Source organism: Plectropomus leopardus, chromosome 20 (assembly GCF_026936395.1).
Source record: "Plectropomus leopardus strain MGB_pleo_1.0 chromosome 20, ASM2693639v1, whole genome shotgun sequence".
NCBI lineage: Eukaryota > Metazoa > Chordata > Actinopteri > Perciformes > Serranidae > Plectropomus > Plectropomus leopardus.
In genome coordinates, this window is record NC_142195.1 from 2,554,564 (window position 1) to 2,569,557 (window position 14,994).

The window sequence follows — 14,994 nt, forward strand, 5'->3', positions numbered from 1 at the left end:
CTGGAATAATGTATCATTTCTGTAGTTTGTGGTAACTTAAATTTATTTGAGATATGCATCTTGTTAAAGGCAAAATATTACAGAAGAGTGTTGCTGTCACGCCAGAAACAAAACAAAATGACCATTATCAGACAATAATGTGGAAAGTATCTTCTTATATCAAGATATTATCATGTTGTAACAAGATATTTTCATGTTAAAACAAGATGTTTTTCATGTTGTAAGAAGATATTTCATGTTTTACAAGATATATTTGTTTTTACAAGATATTTTCATGTTTTTAAAGATATTTTCGTATTATAATAAGATTTCTTTCATGTTCTAATAAGATATTTTCATGTTGTAACAATACCTTTTTTGTTATATAATATAATTTCATGTTAATACGTCATACAAACTTATCACGTCTTGTAACAATAAACAATCACGTCTTAACATGAAAAGTTTCGTGTTGTGACAGATAAATACTATCTTGTTATAACATGATAAGTTTGTATGACATAATAACATGAAAACATTTCGGTAAAGCATGAAAATATTGTGAAAAACATCTTGTTTTAAGAAGAAACTTTTCATTATTAAATGATGTCGATTGTTGTTTTTTGGCATGGCAGCAACACTCTTACATGCTGCATAACCTAAGTGTAGCAGAGAGAATCTGAGTTAGAGGCTGCAGACTGCAGCCTCTCCAAAAAGTAGGTCAGCTGTGCAGTGTCACCAAGCCCAGGCCACTGCACCCCCTGAACGCTCAGGCAGAGTTAGAGTGAAGGGTAGGCGGGTTTTTAGAATTCCTGGCAGCAGCATGAAGCTAGCAGCTGCCACCTGCTTTCAGCAGCATTTGAGTAATGATGTCTTGTTCGAACCTCTGAGTGACGGGTTACCTGCAGGTTTACTGGCCTCTCCAGCTCTCGTTCGACCAACAAGAGGTACAGTTTACGTTCCGATTGTCAATGTAGGAGGTAGTGATGTTGTGCTTTACCCAAGAACTGTGATAGGCACGATAGGTCATGCCAAGGTAATGAGTTTGCCCACAGGGGTTACGGAGATGGAGGGACTTACCTCGGCTAGAGTGTCTTCTCAGACAATCTCCGGCTCAGTGCAGGAGAAAATTAATGCTGTTGATTTGTCGACCTTGTCAGAGCATGATCAGTGTCAGGTTAGAGCCCTTTTGCAGGAACACAGCAGTGTATTTTCAGCTCATGATGGAGACTTAGGCTGTACTAACCTGATTTCTCACGATATTCCTTTACTGGATGAGACACCAATACGACAGGGGTATAGGCGCATTCCTCCCTCAGAGTATGATGCTGTTAAAGCCCATATTCACCAGCTTCTCGAGTCACACGTTATTAGGAAAAGTAGCAGCCCCTTCGCCTCTCCCATAGACCTCGTCAGGAAGAAGGATGGCACTCTTCAGCTGTGTGTGGACTACAGGCTTCTTAACAGCAAGACGCGGAAGGATGCCTTCCCCCTGCCCAGGATCGAGGAGTCCCTGGATGCCCTCTCTGGAGCTCGCTGGTTCTCCACCCTAGACCTGGCTAGTGGGTACAATCAAGTGCCGGTAACTGAAGAGGACAAAATGAAAACTGCTTTTTGTACACCATTTGGCCTTTTTGAGTGGAATAGAATGCCTTTTGGACTTTGCAATGCACCAAGTACATTTCAGAGACTCATGGAAAGGATTTTTGGAGCTCAAAATTACCAGTCCTTGTTATTTATTGTACCTTGATGACATTGTTATTTTCTCTTCCACTGTAGCCCAGCACATGGAGCGTCTCGATTCAGTGCTGGGACGGCTGAAGCAAGAGAATCTCAAGGCAAAGCTGGAGAAATGCTGCTTCTTCAAGGAGGAGGTTGGTTACCTAGGCCATGTGATCTCGAAAGAGGGGGTGGCTACTGATCCTCGTAAGATTGAAACAGTCTCCAACTGGAAAAGGCCTACTAATGTCGCTGAGTTGCAGTCATTTTTGGGGTTTGCCAGCTACTATAGACGTTTCGTCGGTGGTTTCGCTAAGCTGGCAGCCCCTCTTCACAGGCTGGTCGCTGAGCTGAGAGGTACCAAAAACCGCAGAAAATCTGAGCAGCCTCTAATGGCTGCATGGACTGAGGAGTGTGAAGAGAGCTTTGAAGGTCTTAAGCGCTACCTTGTGGGAGCACCAGTGCTGGCCTATGCCAATTTCTCGCTGCCCTTCATCCTGGAAGTGGATGCCAGCCACAGCGGGTTGGGAGCCGTTCTTTCCCAGGAGCAGGACGGTAAGATCCGGCCAATAGCATATGCCAGCCGTGGCCTTAGGCCAACAGAACGTAATATGAACAATTACAGTTCTGCGAAGCTTGAATTTTTGGGCCATGACTGAAAAATTCAGAGAATATCTGTTGGGTCAGAAATGCATTGTTTATACTGACAATAACCCCTTAAGCCACCTCTCAACAGCAAAGTTGGGTGCTGTGGAACAACATTGGGCATCACAACTCGCCAACTTCGATTATGTCATCAAGTACAGACCTGGAAAAAGCAATGGAAATGCTGATGCCCTTTCACGACAGTACTTACCTGCATCAGTCACAGCTGACAATCTGGCACCTGGCACCCGTCTTCCACAGGCCATCCAGGGAGTATCAAATCCAGTACCCGAGGTAACGCAGAATACCATATCTGTATTTCCAAGTCATTCTGTTACTGATCTCCATGCTCTACAGGCGGCTGACTCTGTAATCCGTGACTTTTTGATGTTTTGGACTCGCATGAGGGCCCCAGATGCAGCAGAGCGACGTGCGCTGTCCAAACAGGCCCTAGCACTGGTAAAACAGTGGGATCGGATCGGATGGAGTGTTATACCGTAAGGTCTTCCAACCTGATGGGGATGAGGTACTCCAGCTGGTCCTGCCCCAGGTCTTGCATCAGCTACACAACGAGCATGGCCACCAGGGGGTGGATCGGACCACCAGTTTAGTGTGGCAGAGGTGCTACTGGCCGGGCATGCACCAGGATGTCAAGCGTTGGTGTCAAGAGTGTGAAAGGTGTCAGGTCGCTAAGGACACTCAGCCAACAATTCGCACGTTCATGGGTCACCTCCTCGCTGCTCGTCCAAACCAGATCCTGGCAGTGGACTTCACCTTGTTGGAGCCTTCTAAAAATGGTATGGAAAATGTGTTGGTCATGACAGATGTCTTTTCTAAATACACTCTCGTGGTCCCCACCAAGGACCAACGTGCGACAACTGTGGCTAAAACATTAGTAAATGAGTGGTTCTGCAAGTTTGGTGTGCCCAGCCGTATTCACTCCGACCAGGGTCGAAATTTTGAGAGTGACCTAATTCAACAGTTGTGCACCTTGTATGGCATCAAAAAGACTCACACTACACCTTACCATCCTGAAGGAAATGGCCAGTGTGAGAGGTTTAATAGGATCCTGCACGACCTTCTACGCACATTGCCTACAACGAAAAAGAGAGACTGGTCATCGCATCTGCCTCAAGTGGTGTTTTCGTACAACACAACAGTCCATCAATCTACTGGTGAGTCCCCATTCTTCTTGATGTTTGGTCAAGATCCCCTGTTACCTGTCGACTTTCTTCTAGGAAGAGCCCCAGTCCCAGTAGCAGGAAGTATACAAGACTGGATTGTGGAGCATCAAACCAGGCTCCGGCTGGCTTTTGAAGGAGCCACAGAGCATCGGCAAGCTGCTGCAAATCGCCGCAAAACACGTCCTGATGAAAAGGTGAAGGATTCCTCCCTGCAAGTTGGACAGCTGGTGTACCTCAAGGATGTGGGCATCAGGGGCCGCCATAAGATCCAGAATGTGTGGAGCTCTGTATTGTATGAGGTTGTAAAGGCCCCCCAGGGAGGTGGATCTGTATACACCATTGCTCCATTGGATGACTCCAGCAAGGTAAAGCATGTTCACCGCACCTTACTGAAAAGTTGCCCTCAATGTACCGTGGGGGACAAAGGCACCGATACCTGCCCACCTGAGGACGTGGTACCCCATCCCTTGGCAGAAGACTCATTAGACGAGGATTTGTGTGTAATCCTGCCAGAACCCACTCAAACTCATGAGCCTGTGAATCTTTCAGGCCCACAGATTGATGTTGCTCCAGCCCCTATACCTCAGCCTGATTCTTCAGTGCCCTCTACATCTTCAGGTGGGCAGTCACAGGCTTGGCCCCCACTTCACCAGGCAGGGAACCAACAGGAAGCTGAGCCTGAGGCGGTGAGGAGGTCCAATAGGTCGACAGCTGGAAGGCACACAAATGTTCACCGCCTCCCCCAGGCTGTGGGGAGCAGGGCGATTGGGGCTGCGAACTCCCAGGTACCTGTATCTAATATTTTTAGACCTTGGCAATAATTAAACAATCGCCGAGTCGGCGATTCAAAAAGTAGGGGGAGATTGTAGCAGAGAGAATCTGAGTTAGAGGCTGCAGACTGCAGCCTCTCCAAAAAGTAGGTCAGCTCCTCCCCTTTCCCAACCCCCTTAAATTGGCAGCCTACTTAAGACACCTGTGGCATGAAGGCTGTCTTTCTCTTTGTCTGTGCCTGGTGGCTGCCACATGGTCATGTCTCTGAGGTGGGTAATGTGGCCTGGAGGTCATTTTAGACTTTTATCTTGTAGTGATTTTTATTTTAACAGAAGCATTGTGTGTATACATTGTGTTTGTGTTTAATAGTTTACTGTCTGTTGTGCACTGATGGCCTGGTCGTCGTGGTGTCCATTACAACGGATTTGAGGTTTGTTAACTTTTTCAACAATGTTTAACTTCCACAAACCACACAAAATGTGTTAACATCGTGTTTGCCTCTTTCGTAGTGGTGAATTGTTCCAGACTGATTGAAGGACATCAGGGTAATTGTAGTACCTGCTCAGACACAATCAGCTGCCGTTTTGTTTTGGGCTGTTTTGTTTTCGTTCTGTTTGCTCTGTTGAGATGAGTGTTTGTTTCAGGTAGTTTTTTAAGTGTTATTAAAATTTGCCTTTTTAGCTTGAACCAACTGGTCTAATACAGTTTTAACCGTTTCTTTAGTAATATTTCCTTTTGTCACCCTTACAGTGCAGTGGTTGCTGGCTAGCGGTGGAGGCTAGGCACTCAGGGTGGTTCCCAGCACCTTTCTGTTGTAGTGATAAGGGCACTGGGACACGATAGTTTGCACCCGTTTGCTGTGTGTTTGCTGTGAGTTCACGAGTGGTGGGTAAGTGCACTCCTGGGACACTTCCTTTGGTAGTTTGCCTCCCCCTCGCTAGCTTCCACTCACTCCCCCTTTCCCTTGTTTTTTTGATAGTTTTAATAATTTACTTTGGAAGTGTTTTTATTAATTGAAAAGAGTTATTAAGAGCATAAATTGTAATAAATTTTCATACCTCCTCCCGTAATTTTGACCCGCATTCATTGCTCACTACTAATTCCTTCTTTTCCCTCCACAGACACTTCCAGTTTTAATGATTATTTTTTTTTGCTTAAATAATTAGTAATAAATAAATTCTGATTTTTCTTGTAGTGCTTGAACCTGTGTTTGCCTTACTGCTTAGAACTGGGTAAAACTCCTTGGGTGAAAGTCCCTAGGTGGCGTTGTCTGGCTTGCAATTTGTATCATTCTGTTACAGCCCCTTTATAATATAAAAGTACCCACTACCACGTCGCCACATTCGTAAAGTTGTGGAGCTCTTCAAACTACCTTTTGGTTTAGGGGTTCTGTAAAAGACAGGGCCACTAACAGTAGCTGTTAATGCAGGATTGAGCTAATATTAGACTTTTGTGTTGTAAACAAATTTTCAGTTACAAATTCTACTTGCAATTAAGCATCAAATGCCTTATGAGAGAGCTGACAGTAGAGGGATGACAGGAAATGGAGAGAGAGAGAGACAGAGAGGAAATGACAAGTGACATAGGCCCCCAGCACCATCTGAACTGCCACAAAATTGTTTTAAAAGTCAACTTCAAATATGATTATTCAAATATCGTCCATTCTGTACATCTGCCTCGCTGGGGGTTTTGAAAATGAAGGGTTAGAATATGTAGATGTGGCGTATGTAATAATAGATGCAGAGGGGTAAATAGGACACAAAATGTATAGCGTGTGTGTAACATTGTGGTCTTCATTCACAGGTTAGTGCGATGCAGTACTGCAGTACTCGGGGTGGGGTCCGTGGACTGGACTTCCAGGATGTGCTGTTCTCAGGTTATGCTTCAGATGGGGGGATGTTCATGCCCGAGAGTGTGCCTGTGCTCAGCCCGGACACCCTGTGGGGCTGGAGGGGGCTGACTTACACCCAGCTGGTGGTGGAGGTCGCCTCACTGTTCATCCCCACTCAGCTGATCCCCAGAGAGGACCTGCAGGGTGAGCCGCTACATGTCATTTGATATTAGGGGATGTTTGGTTTCCATGTCAAAGAGTTAAATGAAAGGAAAACAAAATATGAATTGTGAACTGTATAAACTGGTGTCCAAAGCATGCATGATTGAACTGAGGAAAGAGGAACAATAGAAGTTAGAAAAAACACAAATGTGGTATTTTGAAGCTATGCTTGGTAACTTTTATTTTTAAAAAAAAATAACTTTTTTGTCATATTTGCTGAAACTATCCAACACATTCTAATCTCAAGATGTTACATATCGCCTCTTTATCGCTGCTTTTTGTGTCTACATATTATGCTCAAGGTATGTTCCTGCATTTGCTGTTGATGTTCCAGGATGCCGCAACCAGTGCCGGGATGTCAACAAAAGCACATGTTTTTTTATGCAACACATGCACTTTATTAGGTTAGGGAACAAAAGCACATGGCAACCAACGCGGGGATGTCAACAAAAGCACATGGTTAGGATTAGGCTACAAAGGCACAGGTGGTTAAGTTTAGGTAACAAAAGCATGTTTTTAAGTTTGGCTTCTTTCATACAGGAAGCAAACAGCTGGTGAAAGTCCGGGGTTTGTTGGTCACATCCACCACCCCTTCCACTTGCCCCAGAGGGACTTTCCAGCTTCATATCACACACAGCTTTTTAACTTGATGCTGTCCAGTGATGTATCACACTGCCACGACAGGTAACATCCGGCTGACTGGCAGCGTATCACAACACCTGGAGTGGTTCCATTTGACCGAATTACAAACTGATGCTGCCCGGTGGTGTATTATACTAATGCGAAAGGTGGCTTTTGGGGTTGGTATCTTAAAATCACAGACAAAGCGACAGCTGGAGTTGAAACACGGAGAGGACACATATATATACATAAATAATTCTCCTCTGCCTTCTCATGCTGCTCCTAATGGCATTTACAAGAAACCACCACACATGAACAAAAACAACCAGTCATACATGATTGGTGAGAATGCTGGTGGGCAGTGCTTGTTTTTGTCTTGACGGTTTTCAACATGGCAGCAGAGTCACTTATTTTGTCATGTTACAGCTGAACAGTACACTGAAATGTTTCTGAAAGCATTAAATGTGAGCTATAGGCAATGCATTAACAGAATCTTGATTTATATTTCAACAGTACTGTCTAGTCTAGGAAAAAGATGTTTTCACCAAGTATCTGTCACATGTACTTCTATCAGGATAGTGACAGTGACAGTTTCAGCAAATATAACAAAAATGTATTTTTATAAAAGTTAACAACTGCAGCTTTAAGAATAATAATTAAAGAATTAAAACAGAGAAGTTAAACAAAATGATTAAAAACAAAAATCTGTTCCATAAGAGCAAAGCTCCAAACACCAAGAACATGATTTGTTTCTCTCTCTTGTCCTTCCTGCAGTCCTCGTGCGTGAGGCCCTGTCTGGATTCTCAGTGCCCGAGGTGGTGAGAACGGCCCGGCTGAAAAACGGTCTGTCAGTCCTCGAGCTCTTCCATGGAGAGACCTTGGCCTTTAAGGACCTGGCTATGACCTGCACTGTGCGCTTCCTTGACTACTTCCTCCGAAAACAGAATCGCAGAGCTACTGTTCTTGTAGGTAAGACCCAGCACCTACCACGCCATGTGATCAAATGCAGGAACTAGTTTTTGCACTTTTAAAGGAAATATCAGACATAAATATGTTTGGTTTATTAGAGTCTTTGTAGGGGCTTTGATTTGTTTGAGTCCTGATTAACTAGAAGCACTCTCTGGTCATTCCCTGTTATCTTAAGGAATGCATTTTATTAACCCTTTGAAATTTGGAGTGATATCAGTTTTGTTGTGCTGCTTTCAGACACCTTTCACGAGCATGTAAACCCTTGAACCCTGATTTCTTTCAAAAAGATAGGGGGAAAAGGCAATGAGAAACTTGGCAAGAAATGTTCCACAAATTGCAAGAAGTCAGTAATTTAGAAAATTATTTTTAAAAAGCTAGGAAAAAGAGAAATAAGCTAGGAAAAAAGACTACATTTATGATATCATAATTACATATATGACATTATTTTAAAAATGTAATTTAGTTTTTTATTTATTTATTTTTAACTTTTTCCAAGTCATTTTTAAAATGTTCTTTTTCTTTCTTTCGTTCTTTACATACATTTTCAGGTCAACTTTTTCCCGTGTTTTTAAAGAAATGAAGCTAGTTTGTTCAGGCTTCAAAGGCTCAAAATTACTGGCCAGGTAGAAAAACTGCGATTTAAATGCAAAGTTTAGTCAGCTGAAGGTAAAGATCCTTTATTCTGACACTGACAGTCATCACTGCCATTATCATGGCATGAACAAGCACATTTTTGCTCCCCAGAAGAGAAAAAAGCACCAAGACTACAAAAAGCTTCATAGATTGTGTCATTATCGATGATAAATGTGATGGATGTGGATCAGTCAGCTGGTTTTTTCCTCTCCAGGTACATCAGGGGACACAGGAGGCTCGGCCATCCACAGCGCCAAAGGTCTCAGCGGGCTGGAAGTGGTGGTGGTTTATCCTCGAGGACGCATCACTCCGGTCCAAGAGAAACACATGATCACCTGCCTGGAGGACAACGTCCACGTGTTCGCAGGTGAGGAGGCTAAACGACTAACAGCTGCTCTTTCACTATCACACAATTACATTTAGTTCACACGTGTTTTTTTCCTCTATAGCTGACGGCAGCTCTGATGACATAGATCAGCCTCTGCGCCGTCTCTTTGCCGACTCACAGCTGGTCAGGTCTCACAACCTCATGAGCCTCAACTCAGTCAACTGGTCCAGAGTCATGATCCAGCTCGCTCACTTCATCTACGCTTACCTGGAGCTTAGTGGGATGGAGCAGGCTGACAAGGACCTGCCAGAGCTGGAGGTGGTGGTGCCTACTGGAGGGGCGGGAAACATCGCAGGTAGGTTTATTACTGCTGGTAGGGAACTAGATTGAGTGATTACTCCCCCCAAAAATCTTTACTTTGATTAATAAATACTATGCTGAGTGTGTAATAATCAGGGTTAAAATGTGGCTGTATGGAAGCAAATAAAAACACAAATATTTTAATTTTAACAATAACGGAACTGAATTTTAATAATTGAATCTGAGAAACCTGAATTTTTTTTTGTTAAATCCTGAAAACATGAATTTTGGAGCTTAGTTTTTGTTAACATTGTAAAAAAAAATTGAATTCAGCTTTTAAAATTGCAAATCAAGAATTTTCATATTTTATTTTCAAAGAGGTGGATCCAGAACAAATTCAGATACGTAGCTTTCAAAATAAAGTCTTTCAGTTTTATGAATTCAGTGTTAATGTTTCAATATAAAGAATTTAGTGGCTGTTAAAATTAAAACACTTGTGTCTCTCATAAGCCTCCATAGGCTAACATACAGTAGATGCTCCCTTGTGGGGGGCAGTCACAGTCACCTTAGTATCACAACAGTTAGAGTGAATTCCAACTAAAACTTGGTCATAGTTAAACATGAACTGAATCATCAGAACACCTTTTCAGAGCCACCTATAGGACTTTATGTATTTATTTATTTTTTAGTTGATGGACTATTTTTTTCTCAGTTTTCTTTATCTGTCATGTTTTGTTAATGTAGGAATTCTTATTTCAGTCCACCCTTTATTTTTCCAAATGTCAAAATGTGTTACAAATTCCTAATAAAAGTTACTGAAGCTCAAATGATGAATGTCTTACACTTACCCGTTGTCTTACACTTACCCGTTGTCTGACCTGACCTCTGAAATGACCTCAAATATACTTTAAGCATTTCTTCACTGCACTTCTTTGTTACTTTTTAGCCAACATACATACAGATATACAGTATCTGTTGTATCTGTTATCAAATTTAAGCAACTAAGTCTTTGACTAGTTGTTTCAAGCATCAATTTTTCTTATTTAATTTCTTAGATTTAAAGTTCCTACAATAAAGGAGTTTTTTTCAGATTGTGAATCTGTGTAATTTAAAGGGACAGTTCAAACCAAATCAAAAATCCATATTTTTCTTCTTACCTGCAGTGCTGTTTATCAATCTATATTGTTCTGGTGTGAGTTGCCGAATGTTGGAGACATCAGTCATAGAGATGTCATAGAGATATCCTCCTCGGCTGCGCCTTAATGTTAGCTAGCTCAGTGGTGCTAGCTGAGCTAGCAGTAGACGCACTCTTCCTTCTGCACAGTGATATGGTTTGTGGGTGTAGTTCAGTAGACAGAAAATAGGTCCTTCATGAAACTGCTTACAATAAAGTCTAAACTAATCTGTTTTTCGAAGTTTTGGTTTTTTTTTTTCACTTTGAACACCACAAGCCGGGTGCCATCTGGTTCTATTGGAGCGGAGTCAGACATTTCTACAGCCATTATCTTCAACACTCGGCAACTCACACAAAAACTATTTAGACTGTTAAACGGCACTACAGGTAAGAGGAAAAATATGTATGATTTTGGGGTAAACTTTCCCTTTAATGCAGTCATTATTCATTTTATCAGAAAGGGAACCTTTTTCTTTCAAATGGTCATAAGCACAACATGCTGCTCCAATAACAGAAGGCTAATGAGAAGGTTTGTCCATCTCTCTGTCTGCCCGTCTGTTTATGTCTCAGCTGGCTACATAGTGAAACAGATGGGGTTGCCCCTGAAGCTGGTTGCCATGGTGAACTCTAATGACATCGTGCACAGGACGGTAACCACCGGTGACTTTTCCATGGCGGATAATGTCACACAAACTTTGGCCCCTGCCATAGACATCCAGGTAGGTCACGCAGTTCCACAGCCTTTAGTTACTACTGCTAATAAAAATCTGATTTTTTCAGACATCAGTCTGTGGAGAACATCACAACATTGTTTATTAACGCTTGTTTAAAAATATTTTTTTATAGTTGTGGTTTTGTTTTTCAGTCTATCTGAAATCTGTTTTTAGGAGCAAATATACACTTTAACATTTTTTTGACAGCCCCAGAGGTGAATGAACATGTTAAGCAAATTTCATGGCAATGTCCCAGTTATGCTGTAACGTGATAATAAATAAACTTTATTTCCATTGAGCTTTTCTAAACCAGAGTGACAAAGTGCTTCACAAAACCACATCATACAATATAAGAAAACAAGGTACAATACCATCATTACCATCATTCATATAAAATGCAATTTAAATATAACACACACACACATCCTTTTACACGTATATACATACCTATACATCCATACATACACACATATATACATACATATACCTATATACATACCTATACAGAAATACATATATATACGTATATATACACACATGTGTACTTAGGTACGTGCGCTTACACCCATGCAAATACCTACACACACACACTTACATACATATAACATATCCTGTGTAAAAAATAGCAAATAGACCTGGTGGTGTTCGAGCACACCTAGAATAGAGCGGGGCTATTCAGTTAAAATTCAAAGCAGTGCAGCTACTAAAACATAGTTTTAAATTTGGTCATTTGTTGTCACACTCCTTGATTTCTGTCGCGTACAAGGACCCGTACAACATGGAGCGAGTGTTCTGGCTGCTGCTGGGCAGAGACGGAGCTGCAGTGAAGAACATGATGGAGGAGTTCCAACAATCACATCGACATTCTCTGCCGGAGAACCACCGTGAACTGGTACCAAACATTTAACACTTACTAACACTTCCTTGCTTACCGACTACACCGCCCATTCATGATGCTTCCTTCTGTTCTCTTTCTAGTTGTCACAAGTTTTATCTACTGGAACAGTGAGTGATGACGGGATCCTGGAGACCATGAGGAGGTGCTGGGAGGAGAACCAGTATGTCCTGTGTCCACACACAGCAGTGGCTGTATGGCATCACTACCACTGTCCTCACAGCGCCAAAATCAACAGGTCAGTCATGCTGTGTTCACCTATTCAGCCACATACAAAAGACATTTCTGACTTCACTGCAAGATGTGAAGCAGCAGGGTTTCAGAGGTCGTCCAGTCTTAAGGAGGACACACGGGAAGACAACAGGAAGACATAAACAAGAGCAAAGGACCAATAGAAGCAAAGGGTCTGTCTGAAAAGCTCTAAAATACAACCAGTCATTCAACCCTTTGAAACCTAATTTCTTTCAGAAACATGAGAGGAGGGCAATGAGCAACTCAAGACGAAATTATCCCCAAATTAGCAGGAAATTAGGAAGAGGTGTGGGAAGAAAAAAACAAACAAAAAAAGTAAGAAAGAAAAGACAAAGGAAAGTCAGTCAGTCAGTCAGTCATTTTCTGTAACCGCTTGTCCTCATAAGGGTCGCAGGGGGGCTGGAGCCAATCCCAGCTGTCATCGGGCGGAAGGCGGGGTACACCCTGGACAGTTCGCCAGGCTATCGCAGGGCTGACACATATAGACGAACAACCATACACACTCACAGTCACTCCTAAGGGCAATTTAGAGTCACCAATTAACCTGAGCTGCATGTCTTTGGACTGTGGGAGGAAGCCGGAGACCCCGGAGAGAACCCACGCAGACACGGGGAGAACATGCAAACTCCACACAGAAGGGCCCCCGCCTGGACCGAACCCCGTTCCAACTGGGATTCGAACCAACAAAGGAAAATAAAAAAGAAAAAAAAAAGAAGGAAATTACTTGAAAAAAGTTTAAAACTAATAATTCAATGAACATTATTTTTGGTGTATAATTATGATCAACATAAAGATGCAGACAATTTTTCTAGCTTATTATTTTAAAAACAGTGATTTTTTAAATCTATGATTTTTCCAAATTGCGGGCCATTTTTTGCCAAGTTGTTGATTGCTGCTATTCCCCAGCTTTCAAAAGAAATCTAACCGATTTGCTCGGCGTCGCAGAGCAGAAAGCGAAGAAAAGTGATCCAGGTTTCAGAGGGTTAAATATCCTCAGAATCCCAGATGCAGCAAGGGGGGTTTGGAAAACATGTTTCCTTAAAAAAAAATAGCCAGAAACTGTAGCTCTGGAGAGGGTTATGATATTGAAAATAAATAAATAAATAAAAAACAAAGTCACATCCCAACCACTCTACCTTCTGATCAACAGTACATACAAGTACAGTCTCTTACAATAAACTTGGTTTTTACTCAGCTAACTGTAACAAAGTTTTCAAAGTAATTGCTGAAATTAAAGGAAAAATATATCTGTAGCTCTGAAGAGGGTTATGATATTAAAAAACAAACAAACAAACATCCAAAAAAAAGAAAGTCCCACTCCAACAACCCCACTTTCTGATAATTTGATGCAGTCTCTTACAGTAAACTTGGTCTTTACTCAGCTAACTGTAACAAAGGTTTCATGCAGCTTTGAAAGTAATAATTACTGAAACTGTTTCTGCAGGTGTTACATTGCCACAGCGTCTCCAGCCAAGTTTGAGGCAGCAGTGCAGAAGGCGGGCCTGACCTTTGACCTACCTAAGGCTGTGCTGGCATTGGACAAGTTGGCCACCTGTTACCAGAACTTGGAACGGAGCCAGAACTGGGTCAAAGACTGGGAGGACAGACTGAGAGAGAAGATCCAGTCTGTGAGTTCAGGCAGGAAAAACAAAGGACTAAATGACAGCTGATTATAGAAGATGCTATAATATTGTGAAATAGGGTTTTAGTTCAGGCAACCTGATTGGACAGTAAAGTGTACAGGTGAAGTCAGGTGACTGTGGCAGCGTGTCCCTGATCTCTGTACTTCCTTATCTGGATGTAGTAAATGATGTTGGTGGTAAAGTCCTTGTGTTGCCTCTTTGATAGACTTTGGTCTGTAGTGTCTGAGTATTTGTACAGTTATGTCATACACCAAAAAACAATCAACTCTTCACAATATTCAGTCTGTCTTTCAAAACTTTAACTCAGATGTAAATGACTGTTGAAGAATAAAATCAAACTGTGAGTTTAACCCTTTGAAACCTGAGCAAATCGGCTTAATCTCAAATCAAAAACATGAAGGATTAAAGGAATGAATTTAACAAGACATTCAAGAAAATTAGCAAGGAATTAATGACAAGTTACAAAAAATTACCTGGAAATTAGCACACTAAAAAAGAAATGAAAACAAAACAAAAAAAATGGATATGGCTTTAAAAAGTGGTAAACATATAAATATATAATTTAATAATATATAATAATTAACTCATATATACATACATATGTAAGAAAACTGGCATTTAAAAGGGTTAAAATTCTGAATATCACGCACATATAACGCACTTTGTGTGCAGAGCTGTATGAGTGTAAGTATTTGACACTGCACAAAAAATAATGATTAAAGATCATAGTTGCATTGTTGCTAATCACTGACATATCTCAAGCTGTCATAATCAAAAATAATGATAATAATCTACCAGCCATGCAGCATATTGAAAATAATTCTTTTTTTTTTTTTTTTAATCTAAAAACACAGTGGCATCATGAAAGAAACCTTGTACTGAAATTTAATGAATATTTGATATTTATGATTAGAGCTGATGTTGATTAAAAAACAAACTCAATAAAAGACGAAAGTAATATCAATCTATGATATTTTTTTAATCTTGCTTTCGAAAAGCGCCTTTTGTGCGCAGAATGATGTGAGTGTGTAATATTAAAGCAAGCCCTAAGGGTTAAATACAATATTTAGTTACTTTCTGCCACTATTATAAACGTTCTGTGCTTATTCTGTTGT

General features: G+C 41.4%; 1 protein-coding gene across 8 annotated transcripts; it reads left to right on the forward strand.

Moving 5' to 3' along the window:
- Positions 1-749: 749 nt before the first annotated feature.
- Positions 750-14,362, forward strand: thnsl2 (threonine synthase-like 2). Of its 8 annotated transcripts, XM_088071213.1 has the most exons (12): positions 750-926; positions 4,668-4,728; positions 4,808-4,843; positions 5,049-5,187; positions 6,102-6,333; positions 7,747-7,941; positions 8,789-8,941; positions 9,024-9,257; positions 10,947-11,095; positions 11,856-11,981; positions 12,068-12,222; positions 13,681-14,362. In XM_088071213.1, the coding sequence occupies exons 5-12, from the start codon at positions 6,111-6,113 to the stop codon at positions 13,904-13,906; spliced, it is 1,461 nt and encodes a 486-aa protein (XP_087927339.1). In that variant the 5' UTR covers positions 750-926; positions 4,668-4,728; positions 4,808-4,843; positions 5,049-5,187; positions 6,102-6,110; the 3' UTR covers positions 13,907-14,362. The 8 variants fall into 8 exon arrangements, with proteins under 8 accessions (XP_087927339.1, XP_087927343.1, XP_087927340.1 ...); XM_088071217.1 differs by lacking the exon at positions 5,049-5,187; XM_088071214.1 differs by lacking the exon at positions 4,808-4,843.
- Positions 14,363-14,994: the final 632 nt, after the last annotated feature.

Coding starts and splice junctions, on each gene's coding strand:
- thnsl2 (XM_088071209.1), top strand. CDS start 2,981: ATGCACCAGGATGTCAAGCGTTGGTGTCAAGAGTGTGAAAGGTGTCAG. Junction 8,942..9,023: donor CAACGTCCACGTGTTCGCAG/GTGAGGAGGCTA, acceptor TTTCCTCTATAG/CTGACGGCAGCTCTGATGAC. Junction 11,096..11,855: donor CCCCTGCCATAGACATCCAG/GTAGGTCACGCA, acceptor GTCGCGTACAAG/GACCCGTACAACATGGAGCG.